This window comes from Anoplophora glabripennis, unplaced genomic scaffold (genome assembly GCF_000390285.2).
Source record: "Anoplophora glabripennis isolate ALB-LARVAE unplaced genomic scaffold, Agla_2.0 scaffold1, whole genome shotgun sequence".
Classification (NCBI taxonomy): Eukaryota; Metazoa; Arthropoda; class Insecta; order Coleoptera; family Cerambycidae; genus Anoplophora; species Anoplophora glabripennis.
Genome location: NW_019417028.1, coordinates 1169313 through 1192209, shown reverse-complemented (window position 1 = coordinate 1192209; position 22897 = coordinate 1169313). Strand labels below are relative to the sequence as shown.

Genomic DNA, 22897 nt, shown 5'->3' with positions numbered 1-22897 from the left:
TCTTTTTATGAGATTTCTCACACTGAAAGAAAAGGTGATTTAGCATTACGGAATTATTAATAAGAGTGTATCCAAATATAGAAATCTAATAAAAATTAAGAAAGCAGGCAAAAATATACTTTATTTTTGCTTAAAAACGCGTAGAGTAGCTTTTGCATCAGTTCGAATATAGCAAATAGAATAAAGCAAATAACAAATCATTTGGTTTACATAGAACGTCAGTTTAATTTATTTATATTCAGTATAGCTGAATAGATAATTTAGAACACTCAATAAAATGAAAAATGCGATAATTAAAAAATTATGTATGTATTGCAATAAAAAAATAAATAAGATACATTCTTTTTCTTTTTTCAGTATAGAAGTGTGCTTTATCAATCAAGTTTCAGAATCCGGAAATTGCAATATACGAAAAGCAGAGAATATATCAAATTATGACGATATCCATCACCAAGCATGTCATAATACGTATAATTTTAACTCGGCCAAGTAATAGGTTTGACAACTGATGTGAACCAGATCTTACAAATTTTTCTTTAGAAATGCTAGTCATAGTTTTACTAGCTTGATTATATTATTTTTACAAACTAAATTGTCCTTCTTTCACAGTGGTGAAAGAAGTATATTTTTTGCATTAAAATTAATTTTTTATTACTATTTTATTAATTATTTTTACAATAATACCGGAAAAGCGATTAGTCGCGGCGAAGGTTTTGCACTGAAGATGCCGATAGTGAAGAACTGTGAAACGTTTGGAAACGTTGGATCCAACCACCATTGTCTGAGGAGCTGTTCTATCTGTAACGCCTTTAAAATCGACAACAACCGGAAACGACGAACCTAGGGATTGTGATGGCGGGTTCGTCTCTATTAGCCCAATATCAATAAGGACAGGTCAAAGATTCCCAAGGAAAAAAATGATTTTGTGAAAAAAATTTAAAATGAAAAAATAATTTAGGTATTTTGGACAAAAACAAAAATATCTTCTACCAAGTAGAATTATTGCATCAGAATTTATACATTACCATTGGAAAGTGGAGTAAATTTGTCTTTCCCAAGATCCGTCACTATCGATGATATTTCAAAAAAAATCAAAAAGAAAATTGGGCGTGTTAAGGTTATTATTTATTATTTTTGGTATACCGTCCAACAAATATCGACTTGACTATAATATTTTGGAAAAATTTCTAAGAGGAGAATTTTTAAATTGACTCAATATGGGATGTGCTTATTCATCTCCGAGTAAATTGGCAACTTCTTTAATGACCAAAGTTGCGTAAATGTAATGTCCCCTCTAAATTTAGACTAACTGTTTACGTTACGTAATTTTATGTACTCGGTGGGTGCGAATTGTGGCAATATTTACGAATAACATAAGTGTAGGATAATTCTGTGCCTACCGACTTTTTACGATATTTTTAGATGTCATGAATCATCTTGTGTAATAGGGGCGACGCTTCAGAAATAGAACAAACACCTTTCGGCTTTTTCAACTCTTGTAATTGTTACGAACGCTCGTTCCAAAATCTAGAATAGAAGTGGCGAGGCAGGTACAATTTGCAAGAGCCTGAAATTAGTTCAGTTATGTCGCTGAAAGATGCACCAATTTAGTGGAAGATAAATGTGGAAGATGGAGTCATTTCATTTGTTAGAAACTATATGGAGATAGAAATCATTAGAAATGTATGTTTTTTTTCTTGAAAACTAGTGAAATGACTCATACTTCAAACTGTTTATAAAGTTCAGCAGTTCATGTTGCAATAAGTAATTATGTATATGAATATTATGCATGGTTAAATTTTAAGGGGAGGGGAGAAGGATTGTAAGTTTTTGATAGAGCAGTAGTACGTATTCTCTAGAATATTAATTTGAAATTCTTTTTTTTAATAAAATAAATAGTCGACTTCTAAACTGCACTTAAATCCTTGTTTACACTTAGTTGAATTATTCTGCGGTCACTACATGAAGCAAAGAGGAATGTATTTAGGAAAGTCGAAACACGTATTATTAAAAAGTTATCAAATCAAATAATAATATTTAATCGCAGAAAAAGTTAATTTATGTTAACGTTTATTATTTACCCGCAACGAAATGATCAACGGTACACCCTACACTGTTGAATTTAAGCAGAATCCCATCCTGATTCCAAGGCTTACGAAAAGCAGTTGAGGCTAGCCTTTCTTTTTTTATAAAGTTATTTGTTTTAGTTTTTTGTGATGGTACAGTGTCTTTTTGTGTTTTCATTTTGAAGTTTCTGTGTGATATTATGAAAGCATGCATACGAATCAACAGAAAGTTGATATGGTTAGCGCTTAATTTTTGTCAGGAGAAAACGATGCTGTTGCAAGAAGACGATGATAGATAGACTATCCTAACCGACAAATTCCAGATATGCAAATGTGTGTAACATTGGTTCAACATTTAAGAGATTGTGTTGTATCTCGTGTATTATTATTTATTTATTACTGTTTGACTTCTGTTAAATTCTAATTGTCATGAACTGTTTCATAATTTATTTTGTTTTAAAGACTTAAAGTTAAATAGAGTAGGGACTAAACTTGAAAATCAGCGTAATTTGCAGTTTTGCACAAATTTTCTGTTAAAATAGCTACATTTTTTCTTTGATTTTGTATTTCGTCAACAGATGATTAACATCTGCTAACAATTTTGAAAAATTACTTACTAATATTTTCAGGTCAACGTTTCCTTTTAAAAAATTGTATATATTTATCATAAATCGATAAAGATATATAGTTTCAGTCTCAGTTAATTGGCCAGAATTAGTTTGAACGTATATAGATCACCTGCAGTTGGCAACCGTTTCACAGGAAATCACACGAAAACAGAAACTTTATATATGACCAAAATAAAACCTTCGTTATGTTTATTGCCTCAGAGCGGAAGTGTCCTCAAAATAACGTATTTACAAAGTATCAAGGGTGCAAACCTGTTTTATCGGATAGATTTTATGAGTTAGATAATACTAAAGAAAAAAATAATGATTCATTTAACCTTTTTGAAAATTTCTTACTGCTCCATAGGTTTGTCATAATTAGACTTTGGCATTTGAGGAAATCTAAAAATAATTTGATTGTGTTAAATACACATTGAAATAAACCCGATATAAACTCAACAACGTCCCATTTTGTTGCAAGTGCAAGATGGACCATAGCATAGATTTTTTTAGTCTTTATACCCATGAAGACTAAACAGATATATCAGTCAAAATACTCGAAATTGTTCATTATCTACCACAAACATTGGAATATTACATCAACTGAACATACAAATTAGACCCTGTATTAAAAACACCCAATATGGCAGAGGTAAGATTTTTACGCTTTCGACTCTCAATATGTCCGTTATCGTAAAATAATAAAGTAAATCACCGTCATATTATTTATTAAATTATACGATTTAAAAATAGAAGTTACTGGATCACAATATGCAAATCATTTACCTACGTAAAGCTCACTTGATTAAATGATTTAGATAAAAAAAATTAAGTATTTATCAGTTTCATTCAATCTCGTACTATCTTCTTGATATGTGTAACATTTTTCGAGTCAGTGGCGTAGCTTGACTAATCAATGGGGTATGGATAATTTTATATTTTTAGCCTATACTCTATAATAATAAATAATTATGATATATGAAAATATGTAATTATGATATTTATTGATTGTTTTGTACGTACTTTTTTGTTTTTATTTGTTATAATGATTGATTTATATAGAGAACAAAAAGTATCATCCTCTCATTTATCTAGCAGCGAAAGAGGAAAAAAAAGTTCGAATCTTTTATTCCAGCAAGGCTGGAAATTATTGTAAAATATAGTAGTACACATTAATAATGAATTTTAGGTCTTTCCAGTGTTTGCTAAGGACTCTTTGGATATATTAGAGAAGCTGAATGTAAGATCCAAAAATAGTAATTAAAACTTTTTAATAATAATTAAAGATATATTATTTCAACAATTAATAGAGAAAATTGTTAAGCAAAATATCTCTATAAAAATCGCGATATCCAGTATAATCCAATATGCTGTTATATAAATCTAGTACAGCGTTTTCGTGTTTCATTCATGCAAATGCGTATTGTATACGTTGGAATAAACTAATAACTTAGAGATGAAACAGAATCTGGCACAAAACACAAATGTTTTCTATTTTTATCTAGCGGATTTTATTTATCCGTTTTTAATACAGTTATTTTATTATTATCCACAAAGAGAGGCGTATTACGTATGCTATCGTTTAAAGAAAAATAAACCAGTTTCACAAATTGATGCGAACAGAAGAAACCTGTCTGATATTATTGTTATTTTCTTTTAGTTGCAATCATTCGCTTGTATATATTTAAGAACTTTTATCACCTTAAAAATTATTGGAATATTATTGTTTATTCCCAAATCAAAACTTTGCAACTTTTACTCGTTTTAAATCTGTTTTTTTATAGAACGTTATTCAATCGGTTATCTTGAAACAAAGAATATCCTTGTGAAGTGAAAATTATTCAAATTTTATTTTATTCTGGTATTCAAATTTTGTATGTTGGTGTACAAATTCCATTTCTGGCTTTAATACAGCACACGAAAACATCCTGCGCACATTTTTATGAATGGTTTTTAGTCGGCAAAGAAATAAAAGGGAAGGTTCCAGCATTTCTATTCATATTAATGTGAAAATAGAGTGGACATTTTCAGCTTCAGGAAGTTTATGTATGTTCTTAAAATAAACAAGCAGCGATGAAAGTGGAGAAGTTTTCTAGGAAATATGTAAATATTTTTAATAATTTTAGAGTTAGGATGTATCAATTCATATGTTGCTAATATTTTATAAACCAAATTGATTTGTAAATAAATAATAATTCAAGCTTCACCGTAGTATTTAATTTAATAACTCTTTCCTGGAATTATCTAAGGATTAATAAAACAAAAGTACATTTTTTCTTCGTCAAAAATTGTCGAGAAAACAGAAAATTATAATACAGTGTGTCCAAGATAAGGATGGACTAGCATTAGGATATAGGAAACGGTAAGAGATACGGAGTGGCTCAAATTTGAAAAAAATTGTGTTTTTTATACCTAACAATATGCCGTTTAGAAAATTTTTCAACTTCGGGTAGTTTCGGAGATATCCGGAAAAACCCGAAATTTTGCAAAATCTTTTTATTTTTTTTCTGGCTTTATTTGAAAACGAACTTTAAAATAAATTGTAATCGGTATTTAGCTATCATTTAACATTTTTCCTGAGTACGGCTCTGAACGCTTTAAAAATATCTATTGGAGGAAGTCATAACAGTATAAAAGTTAATATAGCATAAAATATCCAACAATTTTACTACTATTAGCAATTACTAATTAGAAATTATAAAACTTTTCATAAATTCGTATTATTTTTTTTATGGTACAGCTTTTTTAAATTATTGATTAAAAAAAATTGTTGAATATTTTGGGCTGTATTGACTTTTATACTGTTATGACTTCCTCCAGTAGATATTATGAAAGCGTTCAGAGCCGTACTCGGGAAAAATTTTAAATGATAGCTAAAACAAGCTAAAAACCTTTTTAAGCGATTCCAATAGTAATATCATCTAATTCAGAATTAAAAATGACTTCGTATTTAAAAAAAATAACCTGATGATGGCCCCTCGAAGACGAAACGTCGGATTCGCAAAAATTTTGACGCCATTGGATAGTAAAAAAAATGTGACAATTTAAATATGCAATTTATTTTAAAATTCGTTTTCAAATAAAGCCAAAAAAAAAAAATAAAACGATTTTGAAAAATTTCGGGCTTTTTCGGATATCTCCGGAATTACCCGGCATTTTAAAACTTTCTAAACGGCATATTGTTAGGTATAAAAAAAACAACTTTTTTCTAATTTGGGCCACCTCGTAACTCTTACCGTTTCCTAGATCCTAATGCTATCCCATCCTTATCTTGAACTGGTCTGGTATAATCAGTTTCTGATAAGTTATGATTGTACAAAGTAAACAGTCATAGGTAACCATTCAAGCTTGAAAAAAATGTACTTTAGAATGACAGAAAGCTAATGTGGAATATTTTGTCATATTAGGATGATGACATGCTAATACATAGTGATTAAATGTGTTTGTTAGTTACCTACTGTTATCCAAAAATGAAAGAAAATTTTATATTGATACATATTATATAATATTGTTTCTTTTTTTCAAACTTGATACATTATTTAGGTTATGTTCACCTTTAGACTCTAAATATTGAAACTGACTTTGTAATCACGATTTATACCAAATGCAATTGTGCTAATTACATGTTTCAAGTAAAATTTACCGTTTATATATAATATATAGTTACCGTGGTGTCAGTATAGTACAAATTCGTTCAAGCTGGTCTCAGGTGATGCATAGACAGGACAGATAAAACTAACCTTTTATTTCCTGCGATGCGTTTTCTAAAAAACAAAATAAACTTGCTCGCAATCTTTCAAAAATTAAAATGTAGGAATCAGTTGTAAGCAAAATCTATTACTGGGACCCTTAGCCTCTAAAAATATAAAAATTAAATCGCAAGTGACTACTTTTGACACGATTTTCGTCGAGTTTGCGCCATAAATAATTTTATTGCATGGTTTTATTGCTCGATTTCAGTTAAAAGGTCGGTAAATAAGGGAATCAGTATTTTATTAATTTTTCAGACAAAAATGTGCAATTAACCCAATTCTCAATAAAAATCTGGATTGCATTAAAATCTTCATCATTAAATAAATATGTATTGTTAAATGCTTCGTTGACAAATTTGTATCTTTCATCTTTGCTGAACACTTTTAACTTCTTGGTATAGTCCCCACAGACTGCTGCTTTATTAACTTAGAAAGTTGTTCAAGATTGATGTATTTTTCAGATATGAGTAAAGCTTTCATCTTGGAATATCCTCACTGAAGACTCAAAGGTTTTACGTGTTTTGCGCTTTTTGGAGAATAAATAGGGGACACATATTCTGCAAGATTCTTCTCTGTTTTCAAACATAACAATCCTCGAATTGTTTGTGCACCCATTCATATTATTTGTTCCTCTTCTTCTTCTGTCTATAGCAGCGAGGCCTATTGTGCATCCCAATTTTCAAATCTACTCAGCAAGTAGCTTTAACAAAGTCCATAAGCTTCCTTGCCGATACGTCTCTCAGCTCCTTGGGTTCCAAAAAGGGTTTTCCCAGGAGCGTCATTCTACCACGTGCAAATCCTGGGCATTCGCAGAAGTGTCATCCGCCAAGTCCAAACCTCGACAGATCGGATTGTCTAAAAGCCTTAGCTTGTATAGATGTTTCTTAAGTGACAGTGTCCCGTTATGAGTCCCGTCACTTTCCTGAGCTCATTTTGCAAAGGGCACTCCATACGTTCCTTCGCATGGCTTTGCCCAGTTCTCGAAGTCCAGTATTTCCTAGGTTCTGATTCAGTCTATTTGCCCAGAGCTTCCCTGATCACATTGGGAGATCTACCACAGAAGGACTCTGGACCAATGAAATCTGTTTCGGATCCCTTCCTAGCAAATTCATGCGATTCCTCGTTTCCCTCAATGTCCTTGTGTGCTGGCGCCCAACACAGTCTGACTGTATCAGTGGTACCCAATTCAGTCAGCATTTGTAAACACTCCCACACAAGTTTTAAACTTACGTTGTGTGTGACTAAAGCCGCCACGTTAACCATCTCTGAGTCTGGGTGGTATTTTGAAACTATTAAACGTGTTTAACTTGATATTTCAATTTAAACAATAATGCTGCTGGTGAGATAATCTCACCAATAGGTACCATACGAAATGTATCCACGTGTAAAGTTAGCATTTTACGCGCGGTGGTATAAAAAATAAACTATTGGCGTTTCCGCAGTCACGAAGTCTAGAACGAGCCGAATTATACGCGACAAAATCTCCCTTAAAAAATTGTAAGACCTACTTGGGCGTGACGCCACTGCTTTGAAGGTGGGACTGGGCGCGATCATATTCCAAAAACTGGCGCACTAGGAAACACCCCAGATGAAAAAGTGCACGATATGCATGTCACTTGGTAGTGCGCGTGGCTGCGCGCGTGCACAGCTGAGAAAGCGACGCGGCGGACTGAACGTCGCGACGCCGTGAGGCAACCACCAGCTCGACGCTGGACCGATTTAGAATTGTTTTTCATAGACAGTTATATTTGATGAATTGGCGATATGTTTGACAACCAGGATGTAGATGATTTAGACTTTTGTATCGTCATCTGGGGTCTATTAACTAATGGCGATATTTTCGTTGGCTGCTTTTTTTAAATTGTGATCTCGGAGGTAATTGACAGGTTTGGTATGATTTAATGGAAATATACCGTTCTTGCCATTCCATTGATGTAAAACTAATGCTTATTTATTAGTATCATTAACTAAATGCAAGGTAAACACATTATGTATACAAGCGGTTTCTAAAATGTACAGGGTCATTCAGATAACCGGGCCACTCTCCTTAGCTTTTTTGTTTTTCTAATCTAAGAAGAAAATAATAAAAGTATATGTAAAATGTTATTCAGAGAATTCTAGAGCAGATTCTACATCCAAAAATACGAAAAAAAATTCCTATAAACGTAGGTCCGCAACTGCTTCCTTTTCGAAATAGAGGATGTCAAAAAAAATAATGTTGATAATTTCTAAATTTTACATTGAAAATCCTTTAAATATGGGTCTATATAACTAACTATAAATCTAAATATAAATTCTTGTAAGATGGTAATTTTCTTACTTGTGTTTACTTATTCTGCTTCGCTTCTTCTTTGTATTCTATTTTCTACTTTATTGTCTGGACACCAGCACACATGAGTATATAGTTGTAATTTGATTCAAATTTAGTTTGTTATGTTTATAGGGAAAGTCTGTTTGAGAAATCTAATATGAGCAGTCTTACCTCAGGGTAAGGTTCTGAGAAGATTAGAATTTTGATTTTAAAATACATATACTGATTAATGAATTTAGATACTTAATCTTGAAAAGAAGAAGGCTTCTAACTGACCACAGTTATTCTATTTCTCGTAAAAATAATTTCTATTTAATTATTCTGATCCAATATATTTCAATGTTCTATCAATAGTAGTAAGTACGTTATTCTTAAATTAAATCTACGCCACTTCCTCTACTCTAACTAAATAACAATATCCAAGATTTGTTTGGATTTAAATATTAAATTTAACACGTCTGTGTTATATTAGGGGTTTATACCTCTTTACCACTGTCTAATACAATAATTTCTTTTCTCCTCTATTTCTTTCCTGTACCTTAGCACAACTTCTGTTCCTGACTTATCATCTGTCATATAACTCGTTGTTTACCTCCTTGCTGATATTTCTATATTCCCTATCGGTGTCTTGGATGAGATCTGTGTTGACTCGAAATTGGGTAATACTCTATAATAACAGTTAACTTTGTTTTTTTATTGGACCTACTTAAGTTTCTATTGTCCGTAATTTTCAATTAGTATAGTTCTTGAGACTGTTTTCTTCTACTCCTTATGAATGGTTTTTCTTTATTGAATACATTTGTTTTTTTTTCTGGCAATCAAATTATCTTCCTTTTAAATTAAAAATTCTATTTTCAAAACTTTAGTTGTCAGCTCCCCAATTTATTATTTTTCTTTCTTAGTTACCTCACTCTTTTTCTTTTCATGTCCCACAATTTTTTTTAATATCACTAATTCTAGTAATCCAAATTTTTATTATATTTTCTCTGAAGAACATTTTGCGACACCCTGTACTTGTCGCTTTTTGGAATCGGCTCCTTTTTCTGATTACAGTGATATTGAATTGAATGACCTTACTAGAAAAGACAGCGAAATTTTAAAGGTTTTACGAAATGTTGTTTCGATTTAATCAAACTTTTTTGTTAGACTTATCCACTTTACACTGTTCAAAACATGGCCAAATGTGTCAATTGTTTTGTACAAAAATTAGATATAACGGATTCTGTTAGGGGAAATATCCAATTAATTATTACTCGGGGTAAATTCAAATATAAATATACCAATTTCTGGAGTAAGTGTGTTAAATAATTTTTTAGGTTTTATTAAAAAATCAGGCTTTTTTCGAAAAACATAAGAGAGTAGTAATTTGTAGAAAATTGAAAGACAAATCCAAAAATATCATGATTGTTACCGTAAAGCAGTGACGTACTATTTGATGTAGAAAAATATGCCACCGGTACCCTGTGTCTCCGCTACTGGAGCTTGTAAATTTTAGGAAAAGCCCTCAGATTTTGGACAATGTTTGCATACATACATGTGCCCAATTTCAAATTATTTCACTTACTAGTAGGTATTTAAATTATTTAAAAAATTTAAAAATATTTTTTGAAGTTTAACACCCTGTATCCTGTAAGGAACTGTCCTAAACAAAAACTTTATAGGAAAGATTCCCCTTAAAATTCACCAAAGAATACGAGGTTTCATTTTTGATCACTATTTGTGAATCACCCTGTATTTGAAAATTATTTTACAAATTTACCATTATTAAATCTTCCAAATTGGACAAAGAAGTAGTTGCTCATGTTAGTAAGTTATTTGTCTTTAAAATTACTGCAATTTAATAATAGATGAAATTAAAAATAAATCAAACTGATCATAGTCTGAAAATAAATAGCACAATCTCCCGTGGGAGAAGAAGTAGGAGTTAATATTTGCAACAGCATCTGGTTTTTGTCACAAGGAATAACTTTTAACTGATGTTATATCATCCGCAAAATATTTTGTGATGCCAAATACAATATTTATGCAAGTACGTATGGATGTGTATCTGGTGTAGTAAATATAGTTTGATTCTTGGAGCGCGAGCTTGTTCTGGTACGATATTTATGACTTTTTTCCGCACAGATAACAAAATGAATATGAACTTTATTCTACAGGTAAAAGCATTATAAAAAATGAGAATTATATGTAAAAACCAACCGAGTAATACTATTATGTTAAGAAACATTTAACTACCCTATTACGAAAGTGCACACATAAATATTTCGGATTTACAGATAAAAATAGACTCATTGCGTCAATGACTGTATTAACAACTTGATCCACTGCAAAAGTTAAATAATAATAAAGTCAGATTCCAAATTCGTAATTAAGATAATTAAAGTAGTATAAAATGGAATATTTTCGACCAATTTATTTGTGATCTTCTGAGATTTTTCAGTTGAGTAGTGGTTACGTTACGTAAAAATGATATGCTTTAGCAAGGCTGCAATTTATGTTACCATTATTCCATAATCGCTTCCAAGAAGAAATCAAAACGGTTGAAACGGATTATCTTACATGCAACTATTAAAATAATTATTGGTTAATTATTCCGATGAATGTGAATGTGAACAGGTTCTTATCAGTGATGGTCAAGGCATTAGGCCGCAGAGAAGTTGTTTCCTGCAATATCAACAGTTTGTAATTGTCATTTTCTTGGCAAGGGGTACTATATTTTGTACAGCGACAGTATGTTATTAAAAAAGCATTGCATCAGAACGTGTACTGACCACTTGACCTGTCCAAGCCAATTTTGTGTCAAATATGTAATCAGGTGTCGAATTTAAAATAATGAATTATTTTTGGAACGGTGGGTATAAAGTGTGATCATATTATGTTTGCGTTCAGCTGTTTTATTGCTTCTATGTGATTTTATATAACAGTTTTATATTATCGAAACACGTAATCTAAATATTACATCTAGAATATTGGAAATACACTAGTGGAAAAAATTAAAGGATCAAAAAATAAATCTAAATTTTCGGCGATTTTTCAAATGGCTGTATCTTTGATAAAAATGGTCGTATTGGAGTAAAAAAAAGCAATTTGAATCTTGAAGTTTCTAATTTTTGGATCTTGCAAAAAAAAAATTCAAGTAACACTTATCGCGCAATCTTAATGAATATCATGAAAAAAAATTTTTCCAAATTTTTTTCGATCTTATTTTTGGTGTCCGGACTTGAAAAAAATGTTTCCAACTGAACCACCTTATGGATTAGATAGGTTGTTCATTTAGCTTCAATTTCTTTTTTTTTTTTTGGTCTCGATACCATTTCTCGCTGAGCTATCGGACTTTGAATGAAAATGGATCATTTTCTCTTTGTTCATCGATATCTCAGAAACCAATGGTTGCACAAAAAATCAACGGTGGGTGTCAGAAACTTGTATGAATTCTCTACAAGGCCCTGGCACGGTTTTTTATAAAAAAAATTTTTTGTCCTTAACATGACTGAAAAATCGTAAAAAATAGGACTTTTAGGGGTCTTCTAGAAAATCACGTGCCACATTGAGAATATTGGGAAAATTACTAATGTTAAGTGTGCCTTTTACAGGTCATTGTACCCCTAAAAGCCCTACAGAGTTTCAATTCGATCCATCAAGCCGTTTTTTTGTTTCAATCGATTGAATTTTTAAAAAAATTAAAGGATCACGTTTTTTTGGCTTTAAATGTTCATAATCTGTAAAAAATGAAAAAAACATTTTTTTACAGATTTTTTTTCATTCTTATTGCAGAAAGCGTTTGAAATTATAAAAAAAAAATAATTTTTTTTTGAACCGATTTTCAGAAATTTCGCAAAATCGCCTGCATTAGCGTTACCCAAAGCGTACCACGTGGAGGTTACACGATCGGATTTACGCTTCTTTTACACACGTGCGAAAAGCGTTTGAAGTTATGACAAAAAAAAAATTAAAAAAGTTGATACCCCTAACCGAATATTGACCTCGATCTACACCCTTTTCAGAGATTAATTGCTGCGGTACTTCTGAATTCATAAAACGCTTTTTCCGAATTTACAGAACACTAAAACAAACAGTTTTTTTTTTCAAACCACCTTTTTTCAGTAGAAAAAAAATTTCATTATTTTTTTTTTTGAAAAATATAATTTTTTTTGTCATAACTTCAAACGCTTTTCGCACGTGTGTAAAAGAAGCGTAAATCCGACCGTGCAACCTCCACGTGATACGCTTTGGGTAACGCTAATGCCGGCGGTTTTGCGAAATTTCTGAAAATCGGTTAAAAAAAATTTTTTTTCGAAAAAATTTTTCAAATATTTTTTTATTTTTTTCATAATTTCAAACGCTTTCTGCAATAAGAATGTAAAAAAAAATCAGGAAAAAAATGTTTTTTTCATTTTTTTACAGATTATGAGCATTTAATGGCAAAAAAACGTGATCCTTTAATTTTTTTTTAAATTCAATCGAATGAAACAAAAAAAGCATCTTGATGGATCGAATTGAAACTCTGTAGGGCTTTTAGGGGTACAATGACCTGTAAAAGGCACACTTAACATTAGTCATTTTACCAATATTCTCAATGTGACACTTGATTTTCTAGAAGACCCCTAAAAGTCCTATTTTATACGATTTTTCAAGGATAAATTTTTTTTTTCTAAAAAACCGTGCCAGGGCCTTGTAGAGAATTCATTCAAGTTTCTGAAACCCACCGTCGATTTTCTGTGCAACCATTGGTTTCTGAGATATCGATGGACATTTTTTCCACTAGTTTATAATTAATAATCATTTCCTGCTTTGCAGTCGACTTTCGCGAAGACGCTAAATTCTTTCCTGCCAAAAATAGTCCTTACTCCGCTCCTTAAAATATTATTTAAATTTGAGTAGTTCATTAGAGATCGAGGGTAAACCCAATAGTTTATTTTTACAGTCACATCAACGGAAAAATAAGAGAGTATACGAAAAAATTTTAAATGCGATATGGCAAGTAATTAGCAGAAAGTCGGCTATAGAGAAACGTAAATATACATCTGTCCTGGCAGAGTTTAGTTTGGGAAAACAATATGCGGATTGATGAGAACGGTTCGGCAGTGAAAAATAACTTTTATTAGCTAGCGTAAAAATTCGTCATCGTTTTACGTACTTCATACAGGATGTGCTTTTCGTAACAAATTATTTGCACAGTATTTATATTTTTTCAAAGTTACATCTCTACCTCATGGTATGTTCAGAAAATTCATATGTTAGATTTAATGTCAGTTCTATGGAATGCACAGTAAAAATAATATATTTTCAGTAACGATGTATGTATGTATGTATGTATGTATGTATGTATGTATGTATGTATGTATGTATGTATGTATGTATGTATGTATGTATGTATGTATGTATGTATGTATGTATGTATGTATGTATGTATGTATGTATGTATGTATGTATGTCGGAGGGTGGTGGAATTGTTTTTCCACCGCGGCACTTAGGCCTTATTAGCCCACGTGTACACCCTCCTTAATTACTCGAGTACTTTTCTTCAAACCATCCTATTTACTACAGGGGTGGCTTGATGGCAAAGTCTCGTACAGTTTTATGTATGATAGCATGGTCTTGAGTTACAGAGATTTTCTTTGCTCTGTTCTCATTACCATTTATCGGGGACCACACGCATGCGGAAAATGTTGAGCGACCCAGGTCTCTGGTAGGTTGCCACAGCCACGTCCCCGAGCCTGCCTTAGGTCACCCATCCAAATTCCAGCCTGTGTCCGTGATGCTTGACTCGGCAGATCGAAATCCACCAGCCAAGACACCCGGCTAGGCGGTCCCCTTTCAGTAACGATATCTTTAAAATAAATTTTCTGGTATTTTGCTTTAAAACTACACTGGAAAAGAATCGGTGTAAGTGAAAGTAATAAAGGTTCGGAGTGAATCTATTGAGTGTAATTATTGAGTACATTTCCACTCAATATCGGGGATTTTGATCATTTTACTCATTTGTGATTATATTTAAACTAAAATTGAATACTTTCATTCAAATATAGGTACATACTTCTTAAATAAATTATTCACGTAAACTCGTATTTGGTGCACTTGTGCCTAAATCAGAGTAAATGTCCTTACTAAGTGATCCCACCCTTTTTCATATCCAGATGTGTTGTCTTTGTTCCCATCGTCCCTTTAGGTTATCTCGTGACCGTGGCGTGGTTGATGGCAGTATGGCGTTTGGTGTGCTTTGGACTTGGACAAGTATCAGTTTATCTGGTTATTCTAGTAAAAATTGTATGTATTTAAATTTAATTACAATAAATAAACGGATAGTTAAATTGTTATCTAAAATTACGTATTTGTAACGTACATTATGGCAATTTATTCGTCCGATCAGTTCACCAATTTCTTTAATCGAGACCTAAAATGTTGTCTCTGAAACAGATCTGTGTAGAAACCACTGTGGCAGCTTAGTAGTTTATGACTTTAATACAAGGATATTTAAATTAAAATTTAAAGAGAATGTAAATCAAGTCTGAGTAAAAAATTACTTACTGTTGGTTAAATTTATATTAGAGAAAAAGTCAACGTTTTATATACTCATAATAGAGTCAAAAGTCACTCGATTGATAGTTAGCAGTAACTCGGATTTGAGTAAAACTCACTCATTTTTGATGCAATAATTTCACTCAGTTGTACTCATACTAATAGTGTGAAAATTTCACTCAATCAGGTGTGGACAGAAATTGATATATTATTGAGTAAAATTGACTGAAATTTGAGTGAATTTTTTTTACAGTGTAGATTAGCTAGGTTAATTCGGCATAGTTTGCGGTTAGACAAAATGTAGCGAGTGAAGATTGTGAAAATTCATTACAAGTACGTAGAGTGTGTAGCTGAGACTGTGGAATTTTCGGTAGAAGGAACATCCCCAATGAAACTATGGAAACATTAGTTGCCAAATTTGCACAAACCGGTTAAGTTTCAGACAATAAAAAACAGGGTGACCTCGTACTGACCGTTCAATCGAAAATATTGCTACGGTGAGTGATAGTGTGACGGAAAACAAATACCATTCCTGAATTAAAGGCTGAGATTTGGAGAGTTATCAACGAAAATCAACCGCAGCTATACGAAAACATGATACAAAATTTTCTTAAAAGAAGTGGGGTATCCAAATGAGTCTTCAAATGAATCTCCCGAAAAAAAAATCAAAGATCAAACAGAATAAATTAATAAAGATTAAAATTTTTCTTGACTGCATAACCTTTTTTTTTAGTAAGATAAATGAATAAAAATTTTCGTTTTAAAAATGTCTCTCAGTTTTCTTCTTTAAGAATATATAGAAATTATGCCAATAAAATCTTTTTTCTCATGAAATCCTGCAGTTCTTTTGGGACATCTTTTATTTTAATTGTTGTATAATTGCGATATATTCCAAATTAACACTACTTATGTATTATACTTAGCATCCAGTATTCACCTACACTGCAAGTAAAGCAAAAATACTGAATCATTTGTTAGTGTGCATAGATTTACTAAATTCCTAAATAAAAAAATCTCTCCTTAAATAAATATTCCTAAATTTGGGCGAGAATAAAGCGCCTTCATTTTTGACATGTTGTAATGTCACGCTCTATATAGGCCAGGAAATATAGAGTTGGACGCGACTTTTTGTTTCGGCAAGCTGAATTTATCACTATAGATGCTAAATATTATGTACAATAACATATTAGTTTCCACAGTCATAAAAATGGGGGGAAGATTGTTTACAGGGTGGTTAATTGTTTAACTTTTTTTCATTAATTTCCATGAAAAAACAGTAAAGTACTTTTTTTTCGTCTTCAGAAGACCTACAAAAGTAGTCCTCGAGCGTCAAAAAATATTAATTAGATCAAAAGTTATAAACAGAAGAAGTTTATTTATGACTTTTGAATTAAACATTTATAAACTGCGTTATTATTACCAGAACGTTTTGGCATCGCATTCTCTCATTTCTTATCACTGTCTAATAACTCACACGAAATCTAGAATCGGTAAGTTGAATAGTTTACAAGTTATGGCCTTATAAACAAATTAACTAATTTATTAGTCTGGAGGATCTTGAGCATCTTCCACAATCGCACTGATTTTTATCATGGTAGATTTCATAATAATACATTGAAATCTATAATTTTTTTTTAAATTTCAAATTTGCAGATTGGAATTTTTTTTATTTTTTAGCCTTGGTTGCAAGTATTACATATTTGGAAAGCTTAACAAAAGAGTTTTAAGTTAAAAAAAACAACGGAGTTACAGACAGTCTAATATATTATTTTCAAGCGAATGTCGCTTTTTTAACGGCAGGACTATGAATATTATCGTCATTTTCTTCGGACACGCTGTCGTTCGCTTCCCCCACCCTTCCGCCGCACCACGTCTCGCCGAAAAATCAAGCGACCCACTGACTTTTGACAATATTTCTTATGCACTTAACATACTTCCACAAATAAAATATTTTTATCTGGGAAAGTACTCGGGTTGCCGGTTATGACAGTATTTTTTTGCCGCTACCAACCTAATTTGTTTAACAATAGGCCGTCAACTTTGACAGTCTGTAACTCCGTTGTTTTTCAACGAATCTTGACAATTTTTTTTTAACTTAAAGCTTTTTTCATAAGCTTTCCGAATATGTAATAATATATAACTATATCACGAGCATGCGTCGTATATTTCATTTTGCAACTAAGGCTAAAAAATAAAAAAACTTTCGAGGTTGCAAATTTCAAATTAAAAAAAAAAATGATAGATTTCAATGTATTATTATGAAATCTATCATGAAAAAAATCAGTGCGATTGTGGAAGATACTCGGGATCGTCCAGACTAATAATTAGTTAATTTGTTTATAAGGTCATAACTTGTAAACTATTCAACTTACCGATTCCAGATTTCGTATGAGTTATTAGACAGTGATAAGGAATAAGAGGATGCGATGCCAAAACGCTCTGGTAATAATAACGCAGTTTATAAATGTTTAATTCAAAGGACATAAATAAATTTCTTCTGTTTATAACGTTTGATCTAATCAATATTTTTTGACGCTTGAGGGCTAGTTTTGTAGGTCTTTTGAAGGCGAAAAAAAGTATCTTACTGTTTTTTCGTGGAAATGAACGGAAAAAGTTATAAGCGAAAAACGTAAATTTACGTAAAAATTATACAATTAACCAGCCTGTAAACAATCTTTCCCCCATTTTTATGACTGTGGAAATTAATATGTTATTGTACATAATATTTAGTGATTCCCAGCTCTTTTTCCTGGCCTATATACATGCACAAGAAACTCACATAAATATTCCTAGTGTGTTACAATCTTAACATTTATTCTTACCTGAATGTTGGATATTTTCCAAAGTTAATTATATATTACCTAGTTTATATAATTTTCTCTTATATTTTTAAAAATTAGTTTGTAATCATAACATCTCGTATACAACTTTAAAATTAACATAAAATAAGGTTGTTAATCACACGAAAAAAAATCATGCATGTTATATGGAGTTAGTGATTAAGTAATGCAGAAGGGCCAACCAACCTCTACGAAGCAAAAACCCTTGAGCTAAAGTGAGTGTCGCGTCAATCTCATGCAACAAGCTACTAGACTGCGCTCTTTTTTTGCTTAGGACCCTATTGACTCTCTTCGCCTCTTTGTAATACTTTCTTCTGCAAACGCATTTCCCAACACCTAATTAACAAGGTAGTTATTTAAAGAAATTATTTTTTAATTAAATTGTAACTTCACTGGTCGTTTGAAAGTTGGGATACAGTAATTATAGTGCAGGTTACAATTCAAAAAATTATATATTGTGTGCTGGATCGTCATTTCCTGAAAGCAATAAATAGACCGAGAAAACGATAGTTCATTCGCTTTTGCGGCGGACTGTACACAGTAACCTATTTTAAAATTTTAATTTTAGCCACTACTGATTCTGTTTTTACGCCTTCAACGCGTGATGGGAGCTCGCATTAAGTCAAATGGCGAGTCATTAGAATAACGTACGAGTATAAGCAGCTAGACTTTTTGGTTATTTATTAGTGAGAAAACTGACAGTTGTTACACAACTTTACGACATGAAGACACTCTGACTCACCATCGGCATCGTCGGCAACCTGTTTAGTCATCGAAACGAACTCCTGCAGGTGTTTCGGTAACTGTTTGGCCCCCTTCAGCTTATCGCCGTCCATCACTAGTACGGGCTCCTCCTCGTCCTTCTCCTTATCTAAACTACCCTCCCTCCCCACACTGTCTCTATTTTTCCCCAGTTTTCCTTGATCTTGCTTCTGTTTGACTTTCTCCAGAAACTCCTTTTCGATGTGTATTGGGTGGATTATCTCCTTACCGCGTACGGATTCGTTGTTCTCCGTGTTGTTGTTGTCGTCTTTGCTCGATGTCACTTTGATTACCTTATTCTGTTTCCTGTCTTCGCGTTCCGCGAATTTATCCATGTACTCCTCGTACATCTGTTGTCTGAAAAACTCGGTCGGCATAGCCGGCATCGAGGCGGGCCTAGGGGCTGAGTTCTTATTTTCCGCGAAGTCGCCCCTGCGGGAGAAGCGGTAGTCTTCCGCCTGGAACTGACGAGAGGGCGCCATGTCCGCACTCAGTTTTCGCTTCTCGTCCTCCAACTGTTCCAACTGGCGTTGGATTTCTCTTTCTTTTTCTTGCAAGTAGATCATTTGGCGCTCGTAGAGGTCGTACGGCAGCGAAGTGCGACGTCTTGGTGTGGGTTGTGCATTGAAGTCCTTCCTCAAGTTATTTTCAGGAATATCCGTGGCGCTGCTCAGATTGCTCTCGCTCATGCTTTTATTGCGGGCTAAACTAAGCCATTCCGACAAGTTCTTCGCTTTTAGTCTGGCGCTTTCCGCGTTTCGGACTCTGGGAAGAGTCGCGCTTATATCCACCGGCTCCTTTTCCACGAAGTAAAGGTAATTCTCCTCGTTCGTTGAAGGCTCCTCTCGAATAATTTCCAGGAGCCTATTCCCAGTTGGGCTGGTTACAGAAACATTTCCGGTGCTGTTGCTAATACTTGTTATTGTAACCTTCTCCTCTGCCTCTTTCCTTATTTCCTCTTGATGTCTCCTATTCACGAACTTCTCGTGCAAATCTATTAACTTGCCTGCTTCGTCCGTAACCGGTTTATTTTTTTCTAGTTCCTCTTTTTGCTTTGGCGACACGCACATCAGCAGTTTTGGATCTTTTTCCGTAGGAATGCCCACCCATTCTTTCGCTATGGGCATTGTTCTGACTGAAAGTTTACAAGAATCATTATTAGGGTCTGACTCTGGTTTATTTACAAAAGCCGGTAGATTAGGAATTAGTTTGGGAAGGATTTTACTGGGAAGGTTATTAGTGTACGATTCGATACTCTCCGAGACGTCTGCTAATTCCTGCAGAACGTCCGCACCGAAGGGGAGGGTTAAGAGGGAATTCAAGCAAATTTCCCTTAGGGCCAGGGGCTGAAACTGTGGAATCTCCTTGTTTAGGTCTTCGTCTTTGGCGATTGACGTGACGTCCGCTATAGATGAGTTCAGTGGGTTGTATTTGGCCGTGCAAAGTGAGCTGTCCACACTTGAACTGCTGCTCATCGACGGAGATCTAGATGGTGGCGGAGGACTGATGACGTTGGTGTATATGATGTCATCTTTCTTTACGTTCTCTTCCTTCGAGAGAATTTTACTTTTGTCTGCGTATTTCTTGTATGCACTTGTTTCTCTATTTGGTATTGGAATATTCGGTAGTTCGACTGAGTTTTGTTTTATTTCGGAACTGATTGCTTTTTCTGTAATTTCAATTTTGGTCTCCTTTTTATTTATATCAGTGTCACGACTCTGAGTTGTGTGGTTAGTAGCGGAATCATTCGTACCATTAAGACTTTTGGCATTTCCGTGGTTAATGGTTACTTCTTCAATTCTACAAGAGTCAGTCTCGACAAAGCAAGGCAAGTCATTTATTCCGTTCTTTGGTGACATGTTGTCAGGTGTGGGGGGAGGGGTTAGTTGAGAGAGTATTCCACTTTCTATTATCTTTTGTTTCGTGTCGGTTTCTTTACTGGATTTGTCGCACTTAACGACGAAACTACACTTCGTAGATTTAGAAGTTGTAAGAGTTTCGTTTTCTCCGGATAGTTCTCGACGGGTTTCTTGATTACCGTTGTCCTTTCTACAGATAACAGTAAAATTACTCTGAACATTAATTTTTTCCACAACTGGTTCATTTTTTACACCTACATTATTGTTAATTTGAGCTCTGTTTATTATAACATTACTATAAATCGGAGTGGCTTTGTTAACAGGTATTCTATCAGTCTTTTCTGTAAGTTTAGTTGATATGTTACTTGTCTTTTCCTCACTTTTATTAATCCCTTCGAAGTTACTGATATCTTCACTACTTTTTCCTACCGTATCGCTCTCACTTGAAGAGATTCCATTAACTATTATTTCCTCTTTGGATATCTCTTCGTTACTGGTACTTTTCTGTGAATCCAAAGTGTAACTGTCGTTACTGGCACTGTCGCATTCGGCTGGGGAATTGCTTCCTGTGGAATCAAGGTAGACCACTTCAACAGAAGAAGTAGCTTCAGCCGTTTTGCTGGTGCTGAAATATCCTTCTGTGACCGTAGGGTTATCTACTATTTTTGTATCTACCAACACAGCAGGAGCTTGCTGGATGGGTGTCACGTAGTTTTGCAACAACGTCCGTCTTTTGTTTTTATGTAACCTTGGTGGTGGGGCTGGAGGTTTATCTTTATCGGGTATTTCCGTCTCAGGGGTGCCCCGTTTTAAATGTTGGGTTAGATCTGGTTGATCCCTGTCGCTGTCCCTGTCGCTGGGTTCTTCGCTGATGGCGTCTAGGTATCTCGGGTTTTGTGATATCGGTAAAAAGTATTGCTCGAGAGCTGCCCTTTTTTGGGACTTTTTTACTTTTATGTTTTCCGTTCCTCTTTCGCTAGCGTATTTAGCGGCTTCCTCGGGTCCGCTCACTAGATTCAGCCCCTCTAGGAAGTTTCTAAGCTTTTGTTCGTCCTCGGGGGACATTAGCGCGGTTTCCTCTGAGTAATACTCTTCGAGGGTTAAGGACAATGAGCTTAAGGTGCCTTTCGGAGGTTTCTCTGCCTTTGAGTCGCTCACTTCAGATTCGCTCTCAGATGCTTCACTTACGATCGCTTGGGTGTCTTTATCTTCTGATTCGCTTGTTTCGGAAAGTTCTTGGATTTTGATCATTTCATCGTCGTCTAAGCTTTTGCTCTTGACTGGAATTTTGCTGAGTTTCGGTTTCTTCTTTGTTATTTCTACGGGGGAATCTACGCGGTAGTTCACTTTAATTTCTTCTACGTTTTTAGATTCCACAGCTACGTTGTCTATATTATCACAGTTCGGTGGGTTAATATCGTTGTTGTCGTTCTGGCTATCGCTAAGTTTGCGATTTTTTCGTCGCTGCCTGCGCTTTTTGGACTTTGAGGTAGCGTTACCGTTATCGCTCATATTATCTGGGGTATTTTCGAAATGGGGGTGCTGATTCGGTATGGAAGTGGAACCGCTACTGTTTCCTACGTAAATCGTATTTCATATTATGGTTGGAAGCTTATGCCGAAGGAACACCGATAAAACACCGAAAATGGGGTGGTAAGCGGGTTAATGGGATCCGAGAAGTGTTACAGTGCTTTGTACCTGATCTTTGAGTAAGTCAATATCGTCTACAAACTTTGCCCTTTAGAAGAGACAGAATTGTTTTCTTATGAACGGAATATTTTGCTTTGGATATCATTTATGTCATAGCAATTAATCTCTTCCTTCGAGTTTTGCATACAGAGCAGCCAATAAAATAAATACAAGTATAAATATTACTAATCACCGTTTTGAAATAGAAAAATTAAAACTATTTATCATATCCCTGTAATCGCCTCTAAATAAGTATATACTGATACGTTTATCTCTTGCTAATACGATATTCAATTGTTTCTGTAACAAAAGTATCAAAAATCAAAAAGCTTCCTATAACTTTCAGTCTTAAACTTTTTTTTTCTGATTTTGAAGGTCGAACCGTATTAGTGTAATATCTATTATATACATAATGCGACTTCAAACAATTTTGGATGAATAAAATTATTCAAATTTTCCTTCAGTGTTTAATTACATGTCTTTTTATGAGA

General features: G+C 33.6%; 1 protein-coding gene across 1 annotated transcript in view; it reads right to left on the bottom strand.

Moving 5' to 3' along the window:
- Positions 1–22897, bottom strand: part of LOC108911220 — a gene marked incomplete in the record, with an annotated part of 172117 nt that overhangs the window by 73994 nt on the left and 75226 nt on the right. Inside the window, 1 exon segment of the mRNA XM_023455849.1 lies at positions 18839–22294. Coding sequence (XP_023311617.1) covers positions 18839–22294 — 3456 coding nt within the window.